This window comes from Sceloporus occidentalis, unplaced genomic scaffold (assembly GCF_023333645.1).
Source record: "Sceloporus occidentalis isolate IW3139 unplaced genomic scaffold, rSceOcc1.0.p SCAF_9, whole genome shotgun sequence".
Classification (NCBI taxonomy): domain Eukaryota; kingdom Metazoa; phylum Chordata; class Lepidosauria; order Squamata; family Phrynosomatidae; genus Sceloporus; species Sceloporus occidentalis.
Genome location: NW_028316989.1, coordinates 25,062,873 through 25,089,301, shown reverse-complemented (window position 1 = coordinate 25,089,301; position 26,429 = coordinate 25,062,873). Strand labels below are relative to the sequence as shown.

At 53.7% G+C, this 26,429-nt stretch overlaps 2 protein-coding genes across 11 annotated transcripts in view; one reads left to right on the top strand and one right to left on the bottom strand.

Moving 5' to 3' along the window:
- Window positions 1-12,870, top strand: part of LOC149307053 (pleckstrin homology-like domain family B member 1) — a 36,440-nt gene extending 23,570 nt beyond the window's left edge. For 3 of the 10 annotated variants that reach the window (XM_089537881.1, XM_089537880.1, XM_089537884.1), the window contains 14 exons: window positions 1,842-1,970; window positions 2,790-2,945; window positions 3,070-3,180; window positions 3,431-3,520; window positions 7,193-7,312; window positions 8,276-8,381; window positions 8,608-8,911; window positions 9,533-9,623; window positions 10,113-10,259; window positions 10,478-10,697; window positions 10,811-10,896; window positions 11,087-11,116; window positions 11,639-11,677; window positions 11,995-12,870. In XM_089537881.1, the coding sequence (XP_089394007.1) occupies window positions 1,842-1,970; window positions 2,790-2,945; window positions 3,070-3,180; window positions 3,431-3,520; window positions 7,193-7,312; window positions 8,276-8,381; window positions 8,608-8,911; window positions 9,533-9,623; window positions 10,113-10,259; window positions 10,478-10,697; window positions 10,811-10,896; window positions 11,087-11,116; window positions 11,639-11,677; window positions 11,995-12,135 (1,770 nt within the window). In that variant the 3' untranslated portion in view covers window positions 12,136-12,870. Of the gene's footprint in view, window positions 1-1,841; window positions 1,971-2,789; window positions 2,946-3,069; window positions 3,181-3,430; window positions 3,521-5,331; window positions 5,434-7,192; window positions 7,313-8,275; window positions 8,382-8,607; window positions 8,912-9,532; window positions 9,624-10,112; window positions 10,260-10,477; window positions 10,698-10,810; window positions 10,897-11,086; window positions 11,117-11,638; window positions 11,678-11,994 lie in introns of all 10 variants that reach the window. The other 7 variants (XM_089537890.1, XM_089537882.1, XM_089537888.1 and 4 more) reach the window with 7 other exon arrangements.
- Window positions 12,871-13,839: 969 nt separating this feature from the next.
- Window positions 13,840-25,488, bottom strand: LOC149307052 (trehalase-like). The gene is made up of 15 exons (XM_089537899.1): window positions 25,384-25,488; window positions 24,220-24,320; window positions 23,517-23,664; window positions 20,734-20,821; window positions 20,538-20,638; window positions 20,268-20,360; window positions 19,904-20,020; window positions 19,451-19,573; window positions 19,257-19,306; window positions 18,769-18,969; window positions 17,744-17,961; window positions 17,341-17,452; window positions 14,551-14,663; window positions 14,164-14,217; window positions 13,840-14,053 (listed from the first exon to the last, which is right to left on the bottom strand). Exons 1-15 carry the CDS (start codon window positions 25,476-25,478, stop codon window positions 13,916-13,918), a joined length of 1,752 nt encoding a protein of 583 aa, XP_089394025.1. The 5' UTR covers window positions 25,479-25,488; the 3' UTR covers window positions 13,840-13,915.
- Between the last annotated feature and the right edge of the window lie 941 nt (window positions 25,489-26,429).

Genomic DNA, 26,429 nt, shown 5'->3' with positions numbered 1-26,429 from the left:
TCCCCTGCTCTGTCCCTGAGATCTGTCCCTGCTGCTGTTCCTCATCATCCTTGATAGTAGAGAGAGATTGAAATCGATTCTGTAGCTGTTAAGCTTACAGAATGTTCCCTGGTTTCCCTACTTCTGTGTGTGACATTCCTCCAAGTATCTACTTCTGTTGTGTGTGAAGTGACCTCCTCCTCCCCAGCAACTTCCTCTGTGTGTTTCTTGTCCAGGACCATCTAGTCCGTTCTGGTCAGGAAAACCTCTTGCTCCCTATGACGCTGAAGTGTAGCAACCTGGGCCTCCAGCTGCTGTACTTTCTCTTCTAAGAGTGCTACCAACTTGCACTTGGGGCAGGTAAAGTTCCCCACATCTCTAGGCAAGAAGACAAACATCCCACAAGTATTGCAGGTGACTGTAGCAGGGCCTTCATTGTCCATACTGAGAAGTCTTAAGGAGGCTCTGAAACAAAACTGTGGGTTTCCCCTGCTAAACACCAGTGGAAAGAACCCCTGATGACTTGGCTTTTGTCCCCAAACTCTGTCCTTGAGTTCAATTCACTGGCCTTGTAGTTACGTAGACTAGCTCCTTTCAGAGCAAGTCTCTGACTCACTTCCTCTGAGCAGAAGTACCCACAAGCCCCTTAAGGAAAAAGGGAAAAGAAAATGTGGAAAATTAAAGGTCCCCCCCTCTAACAATGTTCCCAGGCCAGCTTCTCCTGTGTACTCCAAAACCTCCTTGACTATATAATAATTTATTAAAAAATAAAAATAAACAATTCGTGCGCCGTTAGGCGTGCGCCTCCCCCAGCACTTTAACAGAATTAATCTTTTGGCCACTCCCACCAATGCTCCACAGCAATATCCCAAGTTTAAAAAGGTCAGATCTCACCAAAGCACATGGAGAAAGAAAACCAGCTTTCCTCCTGGAAAGAGTGAGCTAGAAAGGATGTCCTTCTCATGCCCACTCTTCCCTTCAATGAGCTGCATGCCAATTTCTCACAAGTCCTACTGTTAGCCCTTTGCTCAATGGCCTGAATGTATCGTTTCATGTGGATAAAAGGAAAATTTGTTAAGACCTCTCCTTCGTCCTCCCACTGAGCCTTGCCCCACTCACGTCAACTCTTCTGTAAAGTTTTAATGGGATGCAGGCAAACTCCTTGGTCCACATCTGCAAAAAACAGATATTTGGGGAACAGTAGTGTCAATCCCTTTAGTTTGCCACCCAGTGCAGCTTGCAGGCATGCCCCCCAGTGAAGCCCCTGATCTGCATCAGAGATTTTGGCTAAACTGCTGTCATGAGTCCCATCTTGGGAGAAAGGCAAAATATAAATTCAATGAATAAATAAACAGGAGTTTGCGCTTTAAAAAAATCCTTTAAAGCAGGAGTGGGCTGAGGTTTTCTTGGGGTTCTCCCAGGCACAGAGGCCTGATCAGAAGTCAGCTGGCACATCGTCCTGCTCTCCCTGCCGTTACTAACTCACTCACTCATGTGAACCCAAAACTTGCTGGAGTCCTTTGGAAAGAGATATGAACTAACTCTGGATCCTCTTTTGTGTCTCACATGTTGCCCACCGGTGTCTGTTCGGAGCCCACCTTGGGAGAGCAGGGGAGAAGGGTCATATTTTGAAGGTCAGCCTCTCAGGAAGGGCTAGTCTGGGGGGCTCCAGAGAGAGGAGCAGTCCAGTGTCCAGCTGGCATTGAGATGCCCGGCAGTAACTACCTGTTTGCTCTTGAACCCTGGCTAATCCTCCAGCTTTGCATGGCCTGCTCTTGAGAAGTGTGTTCTCTCTCTCTCTCTCTCTCTCTCTCTCTCTCTCTCTTTCTTTTTCCGTGTGTGTTGTTTTCTTCCGGATTCAGGAGAGGGCAAAGGTTGATGCTGAAAGGAAGGAGCTGGATAGGCTGCGGGCGCTCTGCTCTGAGCTCAGGACCCAGCTTGATAACTGCCCTGAGTCCATGAGGGAGCAGCTGCAGGACCAGGTGCAAAGGGTCAGTGTCTCCCCCCGGCCCTCCTGCCCCCCAAAGCAGAGGTGCCCTGGGAATCCTGCTGCTCCGCACCACCGGGGGATGGTAAGCAGGCTGGGTGGGCCCCGTGGTGGCAGCCGTGGGCTCTCCACTTCCCAAAGCCCTCTGCCACATGTGGGGCTGCTCCTCTCCTCATGGGATTCTTCTTTGGAGACTCTGTGGCCATTCAGTACTCAGTCAGGGAGCTCTTCTTGGGGAGACTGGGTCACTCCTCCCTTTGGAACCCTTGTCCAGGTAAAAGGGGCCAGAGACAAAGGCCAGCCTGGCAGGGATCAAAACAGACTGAGTTTTTGCCCTTCTTGGAGGAGGCAGGTGGGTGCCCAGGGGTTTGGATGGGTTTCTCTCTCTGTGGGACAGTCTGCCTCCTTGCCTTTGGCTCAGAGCAGTGGCCTTTGTCTGCCAGTCCCCTCCCTAAAAGGAAAAGGAAAATGAGGTGCCCCCTCAGCCCTCCTGGAGGTCTTGGGTGCCTTTCTCAGGCAGAAGCCCCTTGAGTCTTCTCTGCCCTGGGGAGGGGGCTCACACTGCCCTAGGGCCTTGGCCAGGTGACTCCTTTGTCCACTGATGTCCACCCATTCATCCTCTCCCTCCCCATGTACACCCCTTTTGCTGCCTGTGAACCTCTTCCTTCCCTCCCTGGGACCCAAGTTTTGTCCGGAGTGCATTAATGGTGCCTTCCTGCATGGCAGAACAGGCTTGGACTGGATGGCCCTGGTGTCTCTTCCAGTTCTGTGATCCTGTGATTCATCTGCTGTGTCCCCATGCCCTCCCACCCCCATTTTGCAGGAAGCAGAGGCTCTGGAGACGGAGACTAAGCTCTTTGAGGACCTGGAGTTCCAGCAGCTGGAGAGGGAGAGCAGGCTGGAGGAGGAGCGTGAGGTGCTCAGCCAGCAGCTACTGCATAGCACTGCAGAGAGCCACTGCAGCCTGGCCCGGAGGAAGGTGCGCAGACACACGCCCCGCTGGGAGGGGGCACGGGGGGATATGTTGCTGCTGAGGGTGAGAAGCCCCATGGGCCCAGTCCAATAGCACTCACCAGACCCGCCCCTCCTCCTCCTCCTGCCAGGAGCGTGTGGCGGCGCTGGAGGTCCAGGCCAACCAAATCCGGCTGCAGGCTGTGCAGGAGGCTGAGCGGCTGGGCAAGGAGAAGAGCGCCACTTTGCAGATGCTGCAAAAGGTGAGAGCCCTGGCTGGCAGGCAAGCCAGCCCACATGGAGGAAGACACCTTGGCACAGGTGCCAAGGCTCCCTGGGGATGATCTTGCCAGGCATATGGACACAGGGAGGAACATGGGCCTCTTGGCTTGAGCAGTACCCATAGCAGCTGGGTCTGCCCCAGGACTGACAGAGAGGATCAGAGAGGTGAGAAGACAGGTGTGCCAGAGTCCAGCTCCCCTGACCAGTCTTTCCCTGCTTTTTCGTTGGCAGGAGAAGGAAGCCCTCCTTGCATTGGAGAGGCAGTACCACGTGCTGACCGGAGGCTTCGGCTTCCCCAAGGCCTCCACAGCCCTCCGAGAGGTAAGGGGTCATCTGCCCTGGGTGCGGTGGGATGGGGGTCTCTGGCCTCTTGGACTGCCTCCAAACATCCTAAGCCTCCAAGGTGGGGGTGAGCCTTGCATTCTCATTCTTTCTCCCAGTTCCCAGGGCTTAGAGCAGGTCCTGATTGGGAGCAAAGAAAGGGAGCTGGTGGGGAGAGATGTGGCCCAGAGTTACCCAGGGAGCTCCACCCCTAAGGCTGGGGGTCCCATTTCCAGAGCCTGGGGGCAGCCGCTCTGCCTTGCTGCATCTCTTGACTCAAACATTGGGACGGTTGAGATACCCTCCAAGAATGCTGTGACTCCTCTGTGGAAGTTGTGTTGCTTTCCTCTGCGAAGCACTGTCCATATCTTCCGACTGGCAAGGGAACGAGTCCAGTATTGTTACCCTGCCACAACAAATGCCAGTCTTGTTCTGATTGCCTTACTTGGACACTTTTCTCAGGGCTTGAATTATGTTGTTGTTGTTGTTGTTGTTGTTGTGGTTGTTGTGGCCCTTCAAGTCATGTTTGGCTTAGGGTTCGCCTTAGAGCTGCCTTATTATCGGGTTTTCTTGGCACAGTTTGTTCAGAGAGATTTGCCACCGTTGAGAGTGTGACTTCCTCAAGGCCTCACATTAGGTTTCCGTGGCTGAGTGGGGATTTGAACCCTGGTGCCCTGGTGTCCTGGTCCAACGGCCAAACCACCACACCACACTGGCTCTCACTTGAGCTTTGTTACAGCCCTATTTAATCCTGGGGACAGTGGAGTCAGAAAATGCAATTCCTGTCAAAGGTTTTTGGATCTCCCCCCACCATCATCTCCAAAGGCAGAACCAATGGGGCTTCCCCCAGAGAGGGTGAGAGCCAGCTGGAAAGACCCTCGTCCGGGGCTTCTCAGGAGAGACTGTGGACCTCAGAATTTTGTGGGGAGGTCAGTTTTTAGGACAAAGTTATGGTTCTGAAAGGCCAAAGGGGGGAAAGCTGCACTGGCGCCCACCCAGCAGGGAAAGATATCTCGCCCTCCTCTTTTTCTCCCTCTTAGGAATGATCTCTGTTGCAGGAGCTCTGGGCACAAGTTCTCCCCTCAATGAATCAGCAACGCTTCTCTCTGGTTGGTTCCATTCATTTAGCCGAGGGAGCTCTGTGGTTCCAGCCAGGCCTCTGCTGACTCTCCAAGTGATCTTTAACATTCTGCCCAGTCAGTATTACTCAGGAGCAGAGGAAGGAGGCCTTTCCCCATTTTTCCTGGGCTTCCCCCACCTCAACCCCAGAGGGGTTGCAGGGACGGATCCCTGGGCTTTCTGCATGTACAGTGCCTGCACTACAAATAAATTGTCCAGAAACATATAAGCTAAATAAACAGAATCCTAATGGGAAAATTCCAAAAGCTTTAGATAATGAAAATGTTTTAAGTGAGATTTAGAAAGAGCTATTCCTAGTTGTCTTTGTCACCTCTGGGCTCAGGCAGCCTCTTCGGAGCCATCTTTCATCCCAGTCTCTTCCTTCCAGGCTGGCTTGCGTTGCTCCTTCCTTTCCTTTCAGGGGCGGTTTGGGGATGGAGACCGTTGTGCCCTGTCCAGAAATAGAAATCCTATTTCTGTAGGATTTGAGGGTTTCTTTTGTAATCTGGAGTCTGTGCATTCCTTGTCCACTCTTTCACCTTCTGAGACCAGAAGGGTTCCAGGTGTCTGTCTTTGCTCCCGGATAGATGCTGGGAGCCCTGATCCGCCTTCTGCAGTGCAGCCATAGGCAGGCCTGGCCTCCTCCTCCTCTCACAGCTGCTCTTCCCTCATGGCTTTTCCTGTTCAAACAGGAGGCGCTTGCTTTCTGTGAGCTGGAGGAGGAGGGGGCTGACTTTGCAAGCCCCCCTCGTGCAGCCATTCCTTCTGCCCAGCGCTACCCAGTGATGCTGAAGGTAACCCCTGGCTGCCTGCCTGCCTGCGTATACCTGGAACCTGGCTGGCTTGCATGCATGCACACATGGGTTGCTCTCTCCAGCACTTTGCTTGCATGGCTGCCCCGCCACCCCAGAGCCTGGCCTCTGCAACAGGCTTTCCGCCATTTTCCATGGGCGCACAGTGGTGCATATCAGAGTCACACATGTTGATAGGGCCTGTCTGATGCTTCCCACTTAGATTTCTTCCACCTCCAGCACTCTTTCTCATAGCTGAAATTCCATCTCTGCTCTGCTCTGCTCTTTATTATGGTTATTTCTGATCAGATTTTTGGTGGCCGCGTGACCTGGATCGTGTTGCTTGAGCTGTGGGGCTGAAGCCCAGATTCCATCTGCCAAGGGCTGAACCCTGAGCCACCGCACACCATGTGCGGTGGCACAGATAGGCTGCTTGGTGTGCCATGCTTGTGGCCCCAGCTACAGCATGCATGCATGTGTGTGTGTGTGTGTGCAAGCACATGACTGTGGCACCCCTCAGTGCCCCCAACCTCGCCTAATCCTCCTCCTCTTTGCCCGGCTGCTTCTAGGAGTATCTGGGGGCATCCAATGTTTTGGGGCCTTGCAGCCGCGTGCCAGACACTAGTGCTCCTCCTGCCACCCCCTCACCTCTGCTCCCCTCTGGCTATGAGGTACCTGCTCCCCCCCAGATCTGCTTCTCTGACTGCCCCCCACTTGTGCTACCACCTTTGGGGCTGGGGAAAGGGGAGGCCTGGTTCCATCTTGGGGACTGTCCTTCTGGGGTGCTATGGGTGCCTGGGGAGGAGTCGCAACCCACCACATGAGAGGAGGGCAAGGTGGGTGTGCGGAGGGGGGTACCATCCCCATCAACCCCTCCCCCTTGATTGCCTTTTGCCGGGCTTCTTGGGTCCACCACCACCCCGCAATCTCTCTCCAGCTTCCTACCCTCCGTCCAACTCTCATGGTGGCACCTCTCATCTCTGTCCAGTATGTGACCACCAATCAGCTGACGATAATCTTGGGGAATGTCCAGGCGGCCATAGGGCTGCCCTGGACCCCCAGCCCCCCAGATGCTGACTCTGCTCCTGCTCTGGCTCCTGCTGCTTCTCTCCTGTAACGCTGCCCTCCTCTTCTACTTGCACCCAGGTTTGTGCTTCTCCTGCAGGCTTGCTCTCCATGCCCCTTCCCTGCCTGCTTCCTCCTGCAGGGCCTCTGGACAGTGCAGCAACCCTGCACTCTGCGGCAGGAGGAGCCTTAGGTTTTGCCTTGCAATTCCCAGGGAGTAACGGGAATGGGTTTGTGTGCGTGAAAGAGACACTGAGGGAACACAAAGGCATTTCCATGAACTCTCCATTAAATCCAGAGCCTGGCTCTAATTTCAGGCTGGAGGGAGAGCTCCCGGTATACCCAAAGGACTCCTTCCACCCCACTTCCCTTCCAAGACTAAAAGGGGGTCCCCTCCAGGTCAGGCCTTGAATTGTTGAGACAGGCAGCCCAGGTCTCCTGTTCCCTTCCCTCCAGCTTTCTCATGTCCTCCTTTGCCACTCATCCCTGCCCATAAGTCCTGCTAAGCAGGGAGCCTGGGGCAGCTGGACTGAGCGCTCCCAGCTTAGGCTGCCCTGCCCCACCTTCCTTCTCCTGCCTTCTTCCCTCCTTTCTCTGCGCCCACTCCCTCCAGATCACATCATGTGTTCCTTGGAACCTGATGGAGATCAGACCACCCCCCCCCCCCCATCTTCATTTCTTTGACATCTCTCGCCAGGTCTATCATCGCTCCAAGGTAGATGGTGCCACCCCTGGCAGCCTGGCATGGTCCAAAGGGGGCATGTCCTCTTCTTCCCAGCTCAGCATCGCCACCCTTGGACGCAGCCCCTCACCCAAGGTAGGGCACAGTGGTGTCCAAGAGAGGGGTGGTGTGGCCCCCACTCGGCCTGAAAGCCCCATATCTATCTGATGGATCCTCTGTGGCTTCTGCCCCCAACCTCTCAAAAACACATAGTCAGCACACATAGAGGTTCCTCCCCCCCTATTAGTACCTTAAATCTGACTGTTGTGGTTGAGGAGCTGCCCGCCAACACAGGAGTATAGCTCCCACCCCACCCTAATCCTCTCCTCACTCTGGATAGCCGGAGGCTGGCATCCTGCAAGTGGCATGGGTGGGCACTACTCCTATGAAATGAGTTTTTGGCTAATGCATAGCAGTCATATGCATAAGTGGAATTAGGCGCGTGGGCCATTGCAGTTGTGCATTAGAGCACATAGAGCAGCCTGTGAGTTTGCATTGCCTCTGTGCATTGGACATGGCAAGTGCCATGTCCCCAGACAATGCCTCCAGGTACGGCGGCAGCCCCTCATGCCCCCCCCCCCACACCCCGACAGCAGGCAAGCAGGGCCCCCTGCCACTCCAAGAATGGCTGGCGAGTCCCATAGCTGGATAATCACTCAGGGGAGGAGAACCCCTTCCCCACCCGCCCAGTGCTCCCTTTTTCTCCGGACTCCCTTCTTGCCTTACCAAAAGCAGTGCTTGGCTTCCCCTTCCTCTCCTCAGACGCCAACCCCCATGGGCTCCCCCAGACTCCCCCCCCCCCCCCCACACACACACAGGGCCCATAGCAGGGAGGGATCCTAGCCATGACTTGTTGTACGGCTTCTGGGAGTGGTGAGTTGTCAGTCATGTGCATGGATTAGGGATCCACATATATCGCCCGGCATTGGTATTCAGCCTAGGGCTCGTGTATCATAACTTCGCTGTTGGATATTTATGCTACTCTGGGGTGATGTAGTATCTGTGTGTGTGAGAGAGAGAGGGGTTGTCCTGGCTCCACATCCCTTTTTCATCTTGCAGAACACCCTGACCCCCCAGAACAGCGGCACCGGCAGCCTCCCTCGAAACCTGGCCAGCACCCTCCAGGACATTGACAGCAAGCGCCAGCTGGCCCTCCAGCAGAAGGGTGGGTCTGGGGCTCAGGGTGGGGAATAGGGTGAGGGGACGTCCAAGGCTAGCAGCTTGATGCAAGGGAGGTTGGGGGCGATGGCCAGCTGCTTTGCCCCTTGCCTCCCCAGGCTGCCATGGGGTGGGAGCCCAGAGCCGGCGCTGAGCCTGCCTCCGCCATCCCTGCTTGCCTGTTTGCCCCTGGCGCTGAGCCTGCCTCTGTCCGGACATCGTCGTCTCCGCAGGGCAGCAGGTGATAGAGGAGCAGCGGCGGCGGCTGGCTGACCTGAAGCAGAAGGCAGCGGCCGAGGCACAGTCCCAGTGGGAAGCCCTGCACAGGGGAGGGGTGCCCCTCTTCCCCCCCACATATTCCCCCCTCATACACCACTCCATCCTCCATCATCCCCATCGCTCTCCGCGGGGGCTGGGCCTGCCTCCCGACGATCCCAAGCACCCCTACGACACCCTCAGCCTGGAAAGCTCTGACAGCCTCGAGACCAACTTCTCCAACAGCGGCAACTCCGCCTGCTCCCCAGACAATGCCTCCAGGTACGACGGCAGCCCCCCATGCCCCCCACATCCCGACAGCAGGCAAGAAGGGCCCCCTGCCACTCCAAGAGAGGCTGGCCAGCCCCATAGCTGGATCATCACTCAGGGGAGGAGAACCCCTTCCCCACCCACCCAGTGCTCCCTTTTTCTCTGGGCTCATTACCTCGCCAAAAGCAGCGCTTGGCATCCCCTTCCTCTCCTCAGACGCCAACCCCCATGGGCTCCCCCAGACTCCCCCCCCACAGGGCCCATAGCAGGGAGGGGTCCTAGCCATGACTTGTACGGCTTCTGGGAGTGGTGAGTATGCTTCTCTCCATCCACCACCCATTTCCTCCATCTGACATTCGCCCTGCCATGGTTGCCAGCCAGGTCACAGCACTGGCTCCCCTGCTTGGTTGAGCTGCAGCAGGGGAGATGGGGGTCTCCTGGCTCTGCCCACTCTCTTGGTGACTCCCAAAGGGCCCAGGGTATGGAGAGGCCATGGGTCTGGCTGGGGGAAGCTGTCTGGAAAGTAGAGCTGCCCGGTTGGGATTGGGGGGCAGGGGGAGACTGGGCCAGGTGCACCGGAGGCAGTGGAGGAGGTGGGAGCAGGGCCAGTGACGTTGTGGCTTTGCCGTTTAGTGCCAGCGGGGCCGACACAGGGAAGATCGAGGAGATGGAGAAGATGCTGAAAGAGGCCCATGCGGAAAAGTCACGCCTGATGGAGTCACGAGTGAGGGGCAGGGCAGTTTCTAACCACCCCACCCTGCCACAAAAGAATGCCTGCATGCCCCCTTTGTGTCTTAACCCTGGTGCTGTAATACCCAAACCCCTCTTCTGTGCATTTGGAGAGATGCCAGGATTGCACCTTTCTCTTTGCTGCCTGGCACTGCTGTTGGGCTGCTGCTGCTGCTGCTACTGGGGGTGGGGTTGCTTTGTTTTCCACTAAAATTTGCCAGGGGGTCTTGGCCCCTTCCCCCTCTGCCAGTACCTTTTCTTTACTTTTCCCTTGTGGCTCTTGGCAGTCAGACGGGTCATCTGGGAAAGGCCTTGGCATGGCTAGGAGGGGAGGGAAGGGGGAGAGGAAGGCAAGGCAGGGTCGCTTGCTTACTTGCTTTCTATGAGCCCAATGCCCTTCTCCCTTGCCCAGTATCCTTGCCATTGTCCTGGAGGTGGCTTGGGTGGAGGGCATGCCTGGGTACAACCTGGTCTCCTCTGGCAGGAGCAGGAGATGGAGCAGAGGCGCCAAGCCCTGGAAGATGAGCGGCGGAGGCGGGAGCACCTGGAGCGACGGCTGCAGGATGAAACTGCCCGGCGGCAAAAGCTCATTGAGAAGGAGGTCAAGATGCGAGAGAAGCAGTTTGCCCAGGTACGACTGGCAGGGAGGTAGGTGTCTGTGGGATCCAACAAGGCAATTGTGCAGGTCACTTCTGGAAAAGTGTGAAGCCTCTCCAGGCTCTGAAAGCTTGCAACTTTCAGACCACCTGGCCCTGGAAGTGGGGCTGGTCCACACCTGGGCATCAGTGGGCCCATGGTGTGAGTCCTTGGGGAGCCACATCCAAAGCCATGCCACTTTCCCATTGGCAGGCGCGGCCTCTGACCCGCTACTTGCCCATCCGCAAAGAGGACTTTGACCTCCGCCTGCATATTGAATCTTCGGGCCACAGTGTGGACACATGCAGCCATGTCATCCTCTCCGAGAAGATGTGCAAGGGCTACCTGGTCAAGATGGGGGGCAAGATCAAGTCATGGAAGAAGCGCTGGTTTGTCTTTGACCGCATGCACCGTACCCTCTCCTACTATGCGGGTGAGCAAGGAGGGCAGGAGGTGTGATTGGGGGGAACCTATGGGGCCTTCACCTTCTGGGGCTCAGACCAGGGCTCAGACCATCCCCTCCACTATTCTCTCTCTTCACTGCAGACAAGCATGAGACCAAGCTCAAGGGCCTCATCTATTTCCAGGCCATTGAGGAGGTTTATTATGACCATCTCCGGAGTGCGGCCAAGGTGAGCGGAAAAGGAAGGAGTGGGGCAGAGTGGAGGGCTGCCTTTTGGGTGCAGCCCCCCCACACACACACAAAAAGGGGGCTGGAGAGGCAGCAGGGGGTGGTCAGCCCTCGGGTCAGCCTTCCTGTCTCTTGCCCTCTTCCTTCCTACTTTCACATTTCTCTCTGCCTCTCTCCTCCTCCTCCTGCAGAAGAGGTTCTTCTCTCTCAGCCTGGCCAGTGTAGGTACCACCCGGTTTCCTTGGCATGCCTGATGCCTCTGCCCCAGATTAACCCCGCTCTTTGCCAAGGTCCCTCCACTAACAGAGCCTCCCCCAGAGCTGCGATTCAGCAGGCAGAGGGAGTTCAAGTCTCCTGCATGACCTCTAGAAATAATAAAAACCCTTCTGTCTTTCGCTGAAAATAGCCTCCAAAATATGCCACAGTGGGGTGGGAGTCCCAAAGGTGCAGTAGGATTAGTGCCTCTTGTTTGTGGCAGCTGCCAGATCCAGATGGAGAACCAGGGCAAAACCAATATAGATTTTTGCTCTAAGCCAGAGAGGTCAGTGGCCACCCAGCAGCCTGCCATGCCTGCCCTTCCACTCAGGAAGCCCAGTTGCCTTCTATCCACAAGCCTGCTGGCTACTAACAGTTCCCCTGAGTGGCCACTAACTTTCCCCTTGTGGCTTCTGGGGTCTCTAACCTTTCCTCCCCGCCTGCCCCTCAAAGGCCTGTTAATGTTCTGTTTTTCTGTTTCCTTCTAGCACCTAGCAGACTTTCTCCCTGCTCCCTTCAGTGGAGAGGTTGGTCTTGATGCTCCCCCAGAGGCTTGGGGGGTTGGAGTGGGGAGGAGAAGAGGAGTGCCCTCTGGGGCTGTCTCTGTTAATGGACTCTCCTACCTCCAATTGGGGTTGGGGGGGGGGCTGGCAAGGTTTGGAGTCTCTCTTTCCTTTCCCTCCCTAAGCTGATCCCTCTTCATTCTGACCCTGACTGAATGTCCTCCCTTCCTTCTTGCCATTTGGGGGTTAACCACCAGCTTCAGCTCCGACTACAGTCCAGTGGGTCAGGGGGATGGGGTGCCCCCACAGCCCAGTAACCAGACTTTCCCTTCTCTTGGCAGAGCCCGAACCCAGCTCTGACATTCTGTGTCAAGACCCATGACCGCCTCTACTACATGGTGGCTCCCTCTGCCGAGGCCATGCGCATCTGGATGGACGTCATTGTCACGGGCGCTGAGGGCTACACGCAGTTCCTGAACTGATGGCTGGAAGATCCCAAGAGGAGGAGGAATGACCAGGGGGCAGTCTGCATCCGCATGGCTTTGGTCTCCTCTCGGTCAGAATGATGCCTCTGCTTCTCCATGAGGCTGATCTGGAACTGCTGGGAGCTGCAGGGCGCCAGGAGGCTGCTTTCCTCGGTAAATATGGTGCCTGCCTCCCCCCCTCTCTGCCCCAGACTGCAACAGGGCAGCCACAGAACTCCACTCCAGCAGCTCAGTTGAGCCCAGGATTAGCCCTACTCCATGTATATGGGGAGGTTTTCCTCCCTCCCTCCCTCCCGCGCAATTGATAGCAGGTGGGCTGGGCAGAGGAAGAGAGAGGGAAGTGGCAGAAGTGCCATGTTGCAAGACAGGAAGACAAAAGGTGGGTGGTGTTTCAGCTCTGCCCTGTCCTCCATCACTACCACTACTACCACCACCATGTGCCTTGGGGGGCTGGGGTCTCATTCTCTTCCTGGTCAGCATTGGAGGGCATTGCTAGGGACCCTCCTTCCAGCGAGCAGCCCCTGTCCCTGCCTTGGGATGGTTGCCATATTCAGTTACCTTGGAAGAGGCACAGGTTTTGCCCAGAGGTTCCGTTTTAGACACCCAGGTTTGAAAAACAGAAACACCAGCACCCAGAATTGCTCTCTCTTATGGCTCAGGCCAGTGGTGCTTCCTATTACTTGGAATGGGGGGGCAGAGAATGGGAAATAATAAAGCTTTTTATCTACAATATCTTGAGAATGCTCCCTACTTTCCTTGCCAAAAAGACTGCCTGGATCTGTCAAACCTGGGGCCATGACTTCCAAATGCATTCGGAGCAGGACAGATCCAGAAGTGGAGGAGGACGCGGGAGCATCGCAGAAATGTTGAGACTGGTAGCCATGGCTGGCTAATCTGTTCTCCATTAAAACCAACACAAACACACACAAAGTGGCAGCCATCATACCTTGTGACAGTGAGTTCCGCAGTTGTGGGGCAAAGCCATGAATCTACCACCCTTCTGGGGATGTGTCCCCATCTTCTAGCAGCACAACATCCCACCATGTTGTAGTTGTCAGGTGTCTTCATGGCAACTCTCATGGATGGGGTTTTCTTGGCCAGATTTATTACTCAGAGGAGCTTTGCCACCATGGCCTTCCTCTGAGGCTGAGAGGCTATAACTTATCCAAAGTCACCCTGTGGGTTTCCATGACTGAGCAGAGGGGATTCGAACTCTGGTCTCCCAGAGTCCAAGTCCATCACTCAAGCCCCTACACCATGGTGGCTCTAATATCATATCTCCACACCATATTCCTCTTCTGCCCTGCTTTACCTGCTCTACCCTTGCTTTACCCTTCCTTGTGTCAGTTGCCCATTTTCTGCCCTTTCTCCATCCTGCAATATTCTTTTGGGGTGCAAGGACAGAAAGGGTCATTATCAACCCCAGGGGTAATTGGCCACACCATAGAGTGGTATCTCACCATTACAATGTCCCAGTCTGTGCCTGTGCCCATGGACTCCCCAGTAGCAGGAGTGGGGGACCTGGCCCAGTGATCCCCAAGAGGGAAGCACAGCTGGCTGTTCTCTTTGCTGCTGGCCTGTGTGAGTGGGCATGTTTGGCCAGACACTGCTGAACTACATGGGGTCCCCCTGACCTGACTTCTCTATGGTGCTTGGCAAGGTGTGCTTGTTTGTGTCACATACAGAAACACACAGGACAGATAAGCAGGAAGATGGCTTTATGCCTCATTTACAGCCTTGGGAACAGAAGCTCTGCAACTCCTTTTGGGGAGAGTCCCTATGCCAAAGCTAGCAGGAGGCAGGTGCAAATCCAGAGCCAGATGCCAGTCAGGGAAAAAGTAGAGGCAGAAGTGAGGTGATCGCCATAGAGGTCCAGCAGCTTCAGAGCCACTCCGTTGGACCAGCCGAAGCCCTCCTGCAGGTGGGGGGGGGGGGAAGAGAGGCCTGAGTGAAGGGGAGCAACCTCTGAGCAAGCCAGGGGGGTTGCCATTTTGGCTTTTGGGGTGGCTGTGGAGGGTGCCTTACCTGCACTTCATACTCTCCCCCTCCACCTGGCTTCCCATCACCTTGAACATTATACTATGGAGAGAGAGAGAAATGGGTGCTGACGGAGTGGGGTGGGGTAGGAATTGCCAAACTGCCAGAACAGGAATCCCACTAAGAGCAACAGGGGCAATCCCCCCACCCCATTTTCTTCTTGCTCTGAAAGCAGGTTGGGAAAGCAGGTCAGCATCATTCAGGGAGGGGCAGATGTGTTCATGCTGATGGGGGCATAAAAGGTGGGGGGACTACCCCATGGCCCTCCAGGGAGCAGCTCTGCCTCCTGGGAGGCCAGCCTGGCAGAGGCTGAAGGGGGCAGGAAAGGGGAGGAGAGGAGAGGCAGCCTCTCCCTGGGCATTGCCAGTGCCTCACCTTCTCAAACATGTTCTGGTACTTCTGGTAGACAGCCAGGTTCGTCTTCACCCACCGCTGGGCCAAAGAGAGGGCCAGCTCTTGTGCCCTGGGGGAGGAGGACTTGGCCAGGCCTGGAAGAAAGAGGTGGGATCCCTTGTCAGGTAGGCCTGGATCCAGCCTTGGGCTCAAGGTCTGAGCTGCCAGGTCTCATAGGTGGTGACTCCACTCAGCAATCCGTCCCTATGCCAAAAGGGCTCTTCGTGGTGCTGAATCCTCTCCCCTGAAGGCATTTAAAGCAACCCTAAGCTTGACGCAGATTCACCACAGGGAGGTCCCTGACATGGGAGTCCCCAGCCGCCACCCCCTGGGAACATTCTATGGAGCTGAGACACACCTACATAGAATCATAGAATCGTAGAGTTGGAAGAGACCAGTAAGGCCAATCCAGTCCAACCCATGCAGGAAATCCAAATCAAAGCATCCCCGACAGATGGCCATCCAGCCTCTGTTTAAAGACCTGCAAAGACAGAGACTCTATCATCCTCCGAGGGAGTGCATTCCACTGTCGAACAACCCTTACTGTCAGGAAGTTCCTCCTAATGTTCAGGTGGAATCTCTTTTCCTATAGCTTGCATCCATTGTTCCGGGTCCTGTTCTCTGGAGCAGCAGAAAACAAGCTTGCTCCCTCTTCAACATGACATCCTTTCAAATATTTAAACAGGGCTATCATATCACCTCTTAACCTTCTTTTCTCCAGGCTAAACATCCCTAGCTCCCTAAGTCGTTCCTCATAGGGCATGGTTTCCAGACCCTTCACCATTTTTGTCGCCCTCCTTTGGACACGCTCCAGTTTCTCAATGTCCTTTTTGAATTGTGGTGCCCAGAACTGGACACAATATTCCAGGTGGGGCCTGACCAAAGCAGAACACGGTGGCACTATTACTTCTCTTGATCTACACACTATACTTTTATTGATGCAGCCTAAAATTGCATTGGCCTTTTTAGCTGCCGCATCACACTGTTCACTCATGTTCAACTTGTGGTCTACTTGGACTCCTAGATCCCTTTCACACGTAGTTTCATTCAGCCAGGTGTCCCCCATCCTATATTTGTGCATTTTATTTTTCCGCCCTAAGTGCAATACCTTACATTTCTCCGTGTTGAATTTCATTTTGTTAGCTTTGGTCCAGCTTTCTAGTCTATTCAGGTCATTTTGGATCTTGATCCTGTCCTCTGGGGTATTAGCTATTCCTCCTAATTTGGTGTCATCTGCAAATTTGATAAGTATGCTCCCAATTCTGTCATCCAGGTCATTGATAAAGATGTTGAATAGCACTGGGCCCAGGACAGAGCCCTGTGGGACTCCACTGGTCACTTCTCTCCAGGACTTCTCTTCGGCCTCAGAGGGAGCGATCAGGCAGACCCAGCAACATCAGGGACTGCCTGAAGGAAGAGGCCCCTCCCTCCTCAACTGTCATCACGGCCTCAGAGGGAGCCATCAGGCAGACCCAGCAACATCAGGGACTGCCTGAAGGAAGAGGCCCCTCCCTCCTCAACTGTCATCTCGGCCTCAGAGGGAGCCATCAGGCAGACCCAGCAACATCTTGGACTGCCTGAAGGAAGAGGCCCCTCCCTCTTCAACTGTCATCACGGCCTCAGAGGGAGCCATCAGGCAGACCCAGCAACATCAGGGACTGCCTGAAGGAAGAGGCCCCTCCCTCCTCAACTGTCATCACAGCCTCAGAGGGAGCAATCAGGCAGACCCAGCAACATCAGGGACTGCCTGAAGGAAGAGGCCCCTCCCTCCTCAACTGTCATCTCGGCCTCAGAGGGAGCCATCAGGCAGACCCAGCAACATCAGGGACTGTCTGAAGGAAGAGGCCCCTCCCTCCTCAACTGTCATCACGGCCTCAGAGGGAGCCATCAGGCAGACCCAGCAACATCAGGGACTGTCTGAAGGAAGAGGCCCCTCCCTCCTCAACTGTCATCACGGCCTCAGAGGGAGCCATCAGGCAGACCCAGCAACATCAGGGACTGCCTGAAGGAAGAGGCCCCTCCCTCCTCAACTGTCATCACGGCCTCAGAGGGAGCGATCAGGCAGACCCAGCAACATCAGGGACTGCCTGAAGGAAGAGGCCCCTCCCTCCTCAACTGTCATCTCGGCCTCAGAGGGAGCCATCAGGCAGACCAGCAACATCTTGGACTGCCTGAAGGATGAGACTTCTCCCTCCTTTAACTGTATTTTGTATTGTATTACGATTTTACTGTACACCGCTATGATCATCGCGGAATAGCGGTCTATAAATAAAACATATTATTATTATTATTATTATTCTCTCCAGGATGAAAAGGAGCCATTGTTGAGCACCCTTTGGGTTCGGCCGGTCAACCAATTACAGATCTATTTAACAGTTACCTTGTCTAGTCCACCTTTTACAAGCTTCTTTGCAAGAATGTCATGGGAAACCTTGTCAAAGGCCTTACTGAAATCAAGATATATTATATCCACAGCATTCCCTTCATCTACCAAGCTGGTAATTTTATCAAAGAAAGAGATTAGATTTGTCTGGCCTCCTTCCACCGGACAACTTGGCTTCTGAAGGGAAGGAGAAGACAAAGGGGTTTGGGAAGTCCAGCTGTGTGCTGGGGAGACTTGGCAGCAACTGGACAGGGTAGCCTTCACCCCATAAGCCCTCCCCTGCCATGTACCTGAAGGACTTAGGAACCCTACCTGCCCTGGGACATCCCCAACTATTCCCCCAGAAGTGACCAGAGAGGGTGGGGCTGGGGAGGGGGCAAGGGGCTTACCTCCAACCACCATGTCCTGGAGGGGGGCCCATGCATTTGGCAGGTCCCACTGTTGGCCTGTGTTTGCCAGGGAGGTGGGCAGTCCGTTCCTGTAGGACAGTGCTGGGCTCCTCTGTGGGCAGATAGACAGATAGGCAGGTACACATACATGGAGGGGAGGCGCATGGGAGGGCAGCAGAACAGAAGGGGCTCATGGACTAACACTTGGGGGCTGAGAGAGACTGGGACAGACACACAGATGGAGGTGCAGGCAGAAAAATATGTGCAGTGTGTGCCTAGGGGTTACAAACACTGAAACAGTATATTTAACATGCAAAGACTGTCCCACTGGTCCTGCAGGCCCCACACATGGTCCAGGTCTTCGCTGCCCGCTTGCTCCCTTCCAGACCTCCTCCCTGCTCACCTCAAGGTAGCGGAGGGCACTCTCTGCATGGGAAGGACCCACGCCACACTCTGCCCACAAAGGTGCCAGGTTGGTTGGGTAGAAGGCTTGGTTATGCCTCTGGCGCAGGAGGTTGTAGTCCAGCCAGATCCCAGCCTCCTTGTCCCAGAAGACAGCCTCCATCGCAAGCGCCCGCTCTTCATGAGCTGCCTGGAACCGGCTGGCTTCCTCATCGTTCCCTTCAGAAGAGACATCACCACCATCAGTTGGCATCCTCAAAACCCTGCCTGGCACAATAACCTATAAAGCCCCACATGGCTTAGGGGCAGCCTGTCTGACAGACCATGGCCTGAACTCTGTTGTTAGCTTTGGCCAGCATAGACCCGACTGCTACATGTTGACTGACCATTCAGCAATGGATTAAACTGATCCACTCCAGAAATGCCTAACCAAGAGGATGGCAGCCTCCCTCACCTTCTGTGAGTTGTCCCTCCTCTTGTGATGTCCCTTTTTATAACTGTATGTTTTAGATTGTTTCTAATGATGTTAAAAATCCAATTCCATTTTAATGTTGACTTTTTGTATGTTTCAACTCTACAGTGGGCCCTTGGTATATGCTGGGGTTGGTTCCCCAGGACTCCTTCTGGATACCAAAATCCATGAATACCCAAGTGCTATTAAACAGAATGGTGTCGTAAAATGGCATCCCACATATAACATGGCAAAGTCAGCGTTTGCTTTTGGGGATTTATATTTGTAAAAATATTTTCAAGCCATGGATGGCTGAATGCATGGATAAAGAATTGGTGGATACAGGGTGCTGACTATATTATGTCTCTTTTCATTTGTAAGCTGCCTTGAGCTGGCTTGGCACAAGATTTCTTCCCTGGTTTTAGGAAGGACCGTGATGTTGGGGTATTGCAGGGGGGCCATGTCGTTGTTTGCTTGGCAAGCAGCCCCAATTTAACCTCCACTGGCCAGAGTGGGAGGTTTCACTGGGGATATGGAGCGGGGGGACACCTTCTGGCTCCAATGCTAGCCCTCACCCAGAGTCCGGTGGAAGGAGGCCAGCAGCTTCTCGACTCTGCAAAGGATGGCGTTCAGATCCACTGGCACGATGGCACTGGTCCTGGTGTCTTGCAGCGTGGCCTGGAGTGGTGGTGGCCCTGGCAAGAACCAGCGGGAGGAGAAATCCCAGCCAGACTCTGCCCCACTGTGGAGCTCTGACCAGAGCATCTGCCGGGCTCCTGCATGAAAAACCAGAAAGCAGGTGGGGGGCAGTTGGGGGGAGAAAGATGTCAGTTCCAAGGGAAGCAACCAAGCTGTTGCCACCCCCTGGCTCCTCCCCACCTGTCCCTGCTTCACAACAGCCAAGCAGTGTGCAGGCATGCAATTTGGAAGCAGGGGAATCTGGGTATTGCAGTCGCTGGGCAGGCATGGGCTTCCAGAAGAAGCCTGACACCTTCCTTGCCTAAAAGTCTGAGTCCCATCCCAGAAGTGGGATGATGAGGATGATGGTGATGGAGGGAGTTACCTTCATCCAGGCCGGCTGCCACTTCCACATCCTTCATGTAGGACTCTGGTCTGGGATCCCGATCAGGGAGGAGAGAAGAGAGATGGCAGGAGAAGAAGAAGAAGGTGGTGGTCTTTGGGGAGACCTGGCCTCAGTGGCCAGCCCACTCTCAGCTCAAAGCAACGTGCCCCCAAACCCCATGGCAGCCCCCTCACCTGGGCTCCCCCACCTGGACGTGGAAGCGATTCAGAGGGTACTCCCGGCCCCCCAGGGAGACGTTGATTGCCCTCTGCTCTTGCCAAAAGCGGTACTCGGCCTCTAGGAGGGCAATGTTTTTCCTGGAAAAGGCAGTCATGACCTTGAGTGGCAGTTGGGGACAGAGGGCAGGATGCATCCCCTTGAGGAACAACCCTGACAAAATGGAGGGCCCTGGAGACCCACAGCAGACCCACACACAGACACCCACATATGTCTGTGAAGCACCAAGGCTGGAGGGGGCTGGCTCCTGCTGCTTTCCTAAGGCAAGGGCTCCTGGTCACTCTCTGAGGAAGCAGCCCCTCCATGAAACCATGTGTTCAGCCAAGGTCCTTGGTCACTGAGTTTGGGTTTTTGAAGAAGAAGGACGAGGACAATGACTGGGAAGGAAGGGGGAGAACAGGGCTGCCTACCTCAGGAAGCCTGTGTTGTTTGTGTGTCTCAGGTAGCTCTCTACCATCAGGCTGAGCAAAGGGGGCTGACTGCGGCGCTCATAGTAGACCCGGCCTCCATTGGGGATGTGTCCCAATCTGTCACCAAGAATCAGCAGCAACAACATTGGTGCAGGTGCCGGAGTGTGGTCGGGGTGGGCCAGGGGCGAGGACAAGGCTTGTCCCTAAAGGCAAGCCCCTTGCCCCACTACTGGCCAGCCTTCCCCCTTCACACCCCTTGGAGAGGGGGTCCAGAACAGAGGCAGGAGGGAAAGCATCGCCCACCCATCCCTCCTTCCCTTTTAACTGCCATGCACCCCTTGCCCAGCACCAGAAGGACTCTCACTTCTCCACCAGATGAAGGAAGTTCCTGATCATGCCCTCAGCCGTGGTGGTCATGTTGGAGAGCAAAAGGCCTTCGATGACCCAGAAAGAATCCCTGCAGGGAGAGACCAAGGCAGTGAGGGAGCAGACCTTTTGCAAAGGCAGCACCCACCAAAGGAAGCTGCCAGACATGCATAGGTGTTTGGACTTTCTCGTCTGGTGTGCAAGCGCGCACGCACACACGCACACACGCACATGCACACACAGGCCCTGAGCGCCCCATGCTGCTCACCAGTAATAGTATTCAATGAAGCGTCCCCCCGGCACAATCAGAGGGTTTGGCACATAGATCAGGGAGTGGCGCTCTGGGCTAGTTTGGACCTCCGGCTTCATCTGGGAGGCAAAAAAGAAGGTGGGAGCCTCTGCTCTGGGACCCCCATGGCAGCCATCCCACCCCCCAACTGGCCCAGGTGGCCCCTTGCAACTACCTTCCTGCCCAGCTGCTTCCATTTGCTGTTGAGGGCCTGGGCCCAGGACCGCAGCCTTTCATCTGAAATCTTCTCCAAAAATGGGGGGCTAGAATGGAGTCAGAGGGGGAAAGGGTAGACAAGGGAATTCAGGTTCAGAGGAGGAGAGAAAGGGCCTTGTTTGTTCTTGAGCCATAGGAAGCCGCCAGAACTCATGGCCTCCCAAGGGAAAGCCAAGGAACTGCTGCAGCTTCTCTTGCTTCTCTGAAGATGAACCACCGCTTCCATGATTTAAAAAGCCTGGCTGGAAAAGCCAGTCACATCAGGGGGATTATTACGTATTTTGGATTATTGACAGAGCGCCTATCAACAAACACTCTCAGCGCGACTGATGGCAAATGCATAAAATCTGTTTTGAAAAAAAAGGTCGTAAAATGAAAAGACAACAGAACACAACAAAATGGAGCAATAAAACATAGAATCATAGTTGGAAGAGACCCCAAGGTCCAGTACAACCCCCTGCCATGCAGGAAATCTCAATCAAAGCATCCCCGACAGATGGCCATCCAGCCTCTGTTTAAAGACCTGCAAAGACAGAGACTCCACCACACTCTGAGGAAGGAGTGTGTTCCACTGTCGAACAGCCCTTACTGTCAGGAAGTTCCTTCTAATGTTGAGCTGGAATCTCTTTTCCTGCAGCTTGCATCCATTGCTCCATTGGGTCCTAGTCTCTGGAGCAGCAGAAAACAAGCTTCCTCCCTCCTCAGTTTGACATCTCTTCAAATATTTAAACAGGGCTATCATATCACCTCTTAACCTTCTTTTCTCCAGGCTAAACATTCCCATTTCCCTAAGGCATTCCTCGTAGGGCATGGTTTCCAGACCCTTCACCATTTTAGTCGCTCTCCTTTGGACACGCTCTAGTTTCTCAATGTCCTTTTTAAATTGTGTTGCCCAGAACTGGACACAATATTTCAGGTGGGGCCTGACCGAAGAAGAATAGAGTGGCACTATTATTTCCCTTGATCTAGACACTATACTTCTATTGATGCAGCCTAAGATTGCATTGGCCTTGTTAGCTGCCACATCGCACTGTTGACTCATGTTCAACTTGTGGTCTACTTGGACTCCTAGGTCCCTTTCACATGTTGTCTCCTTAAGCCAGGTGTCCCCCATAATCCTATATCTGTGCATTTCATTTTTTCGCCCTAAGCGCAGCACCTTGCATTTCTCCCTGTTGAAGTTCATTTTGTTAGCTTTGGCCCAGCTTTCTAGTCTATTGAGGTCATCTTGAATTTTGATCCTGTCCTCTGGAGTATTAGTTATTCCTCCTAATTTGGTGTCATCTGCAAATTTGATAGGTATGCCCCCAATTCTGTCCTCCAAGTCATAGATGAAGATGTTGAATAGCCCTGGGCCCAGGACAGAGCCCCACTGGACACCTCACTGGTCACTTCTCTCCAGGATGAAAAGGAACCATTGCTGACCATCCTTTGGGTTCGGCCGGTCAACCAATTACAAATCCATGTAACAGTTGCCTTGTCTAGCCCACATTTTACAAGCTTGTTTGCAAGAATGTCATGGGGAACTTTGTCAAAGGCCTTACTGAAATCAAGATAAACTATATCTACAGCATTCCCTTCATCTAACAAGCTGCTAATTTTATCAAAGAAAGAGATCAGATTTGTCTGGCATGACTTGTTTCTCTGAAACCCATGTTGACTTTTTGTGATTATGGCATTGCCTTCTAGATGTTCACAGACTCTCTTTTTAATGATCTGTTCCAGAATCTTTCCTGGTATAGATGTCAGACTAACTGGATGATAATTGTTTGGATCCTCTTTTTTCCCCTTTTTGAAGATGGGGACAATGTTTGCCCTCCTCCAGTCTGCTGGGACTTCTCCTGTTCTCCAGGAGTTCTCAAAGATTATTGCCAATGGCTCTGATACTACATTTGCCAGCTCTTTTAATACCCTTGGATGTAGTTCATCTGGTCCTGGAGACTTAAATTCATTTAGATTAACAAGGTATTCCTCTACTATCTCTTTACGTATTCTGTGCTGAAATCCCCCTATTCTGTCCTCTGCTCCTTTAGCCTCAGGTTGAGCACCCTTTTCCTTTTCTGAGAACACTGAGGCAAAGAAGGTCTTGAGTAATTCTGCCTTTTCTCTGTCTTCGGTTTGCATTTTGCCATCTTCTCCACGCAGTGGCCCTACTGTTTCCTTCTTCCTCCTTTTGCTGTGGACATATCCATAAAAGTATCTCCCTTTTGAGAAACTCCCATCCATCCTGAACTCCCTTCTCTTCTAGTATTCCTGACCATGGGATCACCCCCAGTATTTCTCTAAGTTTACTGAAATCCGCTCTCCTAAAGTCTAGAATGTGTGTCTGACTATGCTTGGCTTCTCCTTTCCACTGTATAACTAACTCCAGGAGAACATGGTCACTTCCACCTGAGGATCCTTCACTTTTCCCATTGTGGGATAGCCTATGGAAGTTCCTGAGGAGCCCCATCCAGATAACGGAAGCCCCTCACAGGGACCCACAAAGCCCGCCACCCACCACAGTGGCTCATAAACAAGATGGGGGGAAGCCGGAAGAAGAAAAGTCCCTTTCCTCCATACCTTAAGTGATTTTATATTTTATGTTGTGTATATTTTATGTGACTTTATATTTAGACATTTTAATCATTTGAATTTTATAATAATTTCAAAGGTTTTATCTGTGAGCCGCCTTGGGTCCCTCCAGGGAGAAAGTCGGGATATAAATGAAATAACTAAATACAATACAATACAATACAATACCTGTCTGTCCAGTCGAGAGGCACCCAGTTGTCCAGCTCCTGCCCCGGAGGAGAGAAATAGGTCTCCACAAACGCTGCCAGCTGCTGCTTGGACAAGGTCCCTCCAGGTGTGGCATTCACTCGCTGCCAAAATTGCTCCAGCACCACTTCTGCAGAAGGAGGGAGCAGGGGTCACTAGGGCTGGGACGGTCATTCATTGCTGTTTGGGAAGTATAAGGATCTTTGTTTTCTGGCCCCCTTAAATTTTGATTTACGAGGGAGAAATTTGCCACGGCTGTAGCCTCTCTTAACTTGTGGTTTCTCCCCTCATTCATACCTTTTCTCATCGTGACTACATCTGATGCCGCTTGGCCACAAATGCCCCCGTTTTCCTCAGTGAAATGTTGGAGGGTATAACACCCGCCGTCTCCTCTCTCACACGCACATTGTGAGATTGCGGCAAGAGCTTCTGTCAGGGCATTCCTGCCCATCACCTGTCACTTGCCCATTCTCCTGCTTCTTTTCATGAGTTATGCCCATCTGGCATCTGCCAAACAATGGCCTTCAAAGCTAAGCATAATCCACCCAGGTGGTTTGACTTCCTCCAGAAGCTGGAAATCCAGGTCTCCTCTGCCAAAGTGGCTTCAGGGTGAAGAGAAGGCCCGGCCCTCTCTCCCACCCCATAAGCCAGCAACCGGAGGGCCTCCCCATGCCCTGCCATTCACCTGGGCTGGCCTTCAGGGACATGTCCACAAAATGCTTGTCATCTTTGAAGAGCTTGGCTGCCTGGACTTGTTTCAGGAGCTCCCCGGTGCAGTAGATCTGGCTGAGGGAAAGCAAGTTCTGGTCATGGTCAGAGCTGGATAGATGGCCCTTCCGGCTCCTTATTCAGGGTTCCTACTGGGGCTGAGTTGCATACAGGGATGGGGGGCTGAAACTACAAGGGGGTGTTCTTTGAAGGAGCTGGAGACCTTTAGGCTGCTGAGGGCAGCACAATTGGAGAAGGCAGGCCAAGAAAGTGGGCAGGTGGGTTCCCCTGAAACCATGGGGAGCCAAGGCTGCCGATCAGTGTGGGTAGAAAAGGATCAGCGGACGTGCCTACAGGGTCTGACTCAGTGGCACAATGATCCTGGCAGCCAAGGGCCTGACAGGTGTGAAGACCATGGTAGCCTGGGCAAGACAGACCCACTCCGGCTAAGAGAAGGGTCACTGCTCCAGCCCACCCCAACTGGAATTGTCCCCTCCACCTGCTATAAGGGACAGGCCCAAAAGAGTTGCTTGGAAGGAACACACAAAGCAAAATTTCAGGTGCTGAGTAGGTAACTGGGGAGAGGCTGACTCCACAGCATCACAGTTGCTGGTGCCTTTCACCCCTCAGCAACCAAGATTAAATTCAGGGTACTAATGGACGGGGGAAATGTGAGAGCTATGGAAGCTTAGAGCTGGAAGGCTTTGCAAGGACCAGCCAGTCTCACCCTTCTGCCATGCAGGAATCAAAAGCACCCTGGACAGACAGCCACCCAACCTCTCCTTAAAGACCTCCAGAAAGTCCACTGCCTTCCCAGGCAGTCAATATTCTACTCTTGAACCCAGCTTATTATAGCAAAGAAGCTCTTCCTAACGTTTGGGTGGAATCTCTCTTCCTGTCACTTGAACCCACTGCTTCATGTCCTACTCTCTGTAGCTCCACGGTGCCTTCCCTCTCTGCCTGCCCAAAAGGGCATCCCTTGTGCCATCTCCCATGGTCACGACCTGCTATTTCTAAGGCAGCCCAAGGTGATTCTTCCTTTCTCCCACATTGTCCTGGCTTGCCCCCCTTGCCTTAATTCCAGAGGATTTAGCACCAGGACAAAAGGTGCTCTAAAGCTTCCCACCTGCCACCATCTCACCTGTTGCAGGGTGCCAGGAGACTGCCAGCCAGTGCCTGCTGCCCTAACAAAGTGCTGCAGAAGGCCAGAAGCAGCCACATGGCTGGGTCCGCCATCCCAGCAGAGAACAACTCACAGTTTTCTGCTAAGGAAGGCTGCAGGCCTCACACAGCCAAAGTCCACCTTGCCCAGACTATTTATAGAGGCCAGAGGCGTGGTCTGGGCTGCCTGCGAGAGAAGAAGGGCTGGACACCGAAGAGGAAAACCTGGGGCTTGGCTGGGGGGGCATATGGCTCCCTGGGGAACCCATCGGTTTTTATTTTGCCCCAAATTCCCCCTCCAGGACATGGAAGGCAATTTTTGCCACTTTGGGGCCTCTGTAGGGACAAAAAGTGGCATTTTTTCCAACAGGAAACGGCCCAAAGATCAATATCTGGATCACTTTGGCCTGTTACAGACTGCCAAAATAAAGCTGCTTCGGGTCTCTTTGGAGGTATGCTATTTAAATGATGCATGGGTCCTAAGAGTCCGGAGGTCGCGCCAAAGCCACACTCCATTACTGGAGTGCAGCTTTGGTGCAGCTTCCGGATTCTTAGGATGCATGCATCATTTAAACAGCATACCTCCAAAGAGACCCAAAGCAGCTTTATTTTGGCAGTCTGTAACAGGCCTTTGTGTTCAATAAAAAGCCCTTCCTGGATCTAAAAGAGCCAAAAGGGTTTAAAATGTGGCAAAATTGTTCTTGTGCAATGCTTGGGGGAGAGGGTAAAAATTTTGCCAAAAAACGTTTATTTCCAAATGATCTTGGGTCCTGGAACTGCCAAACCACTCAGGGGCTTCATACAGCCCATAGGCTATGCTGCCCCAACCTCCAGCCAAGACTTGCATGGAGTGGCACAATGCAGTCTTGTCTGAGTGGCATGGGGACCCACAAGGAGTGGGTCTGACCAACTTCCAGCCCACCCCTTGCGCCTCTCCCCCTCCTCTGGCTGCCACAGAAGGGTCCTCTGCCCAGCCAGACCCCTCACAGGCAGCTCCAGCCCCAGAGCAGACAGGGCAGCCGTGGG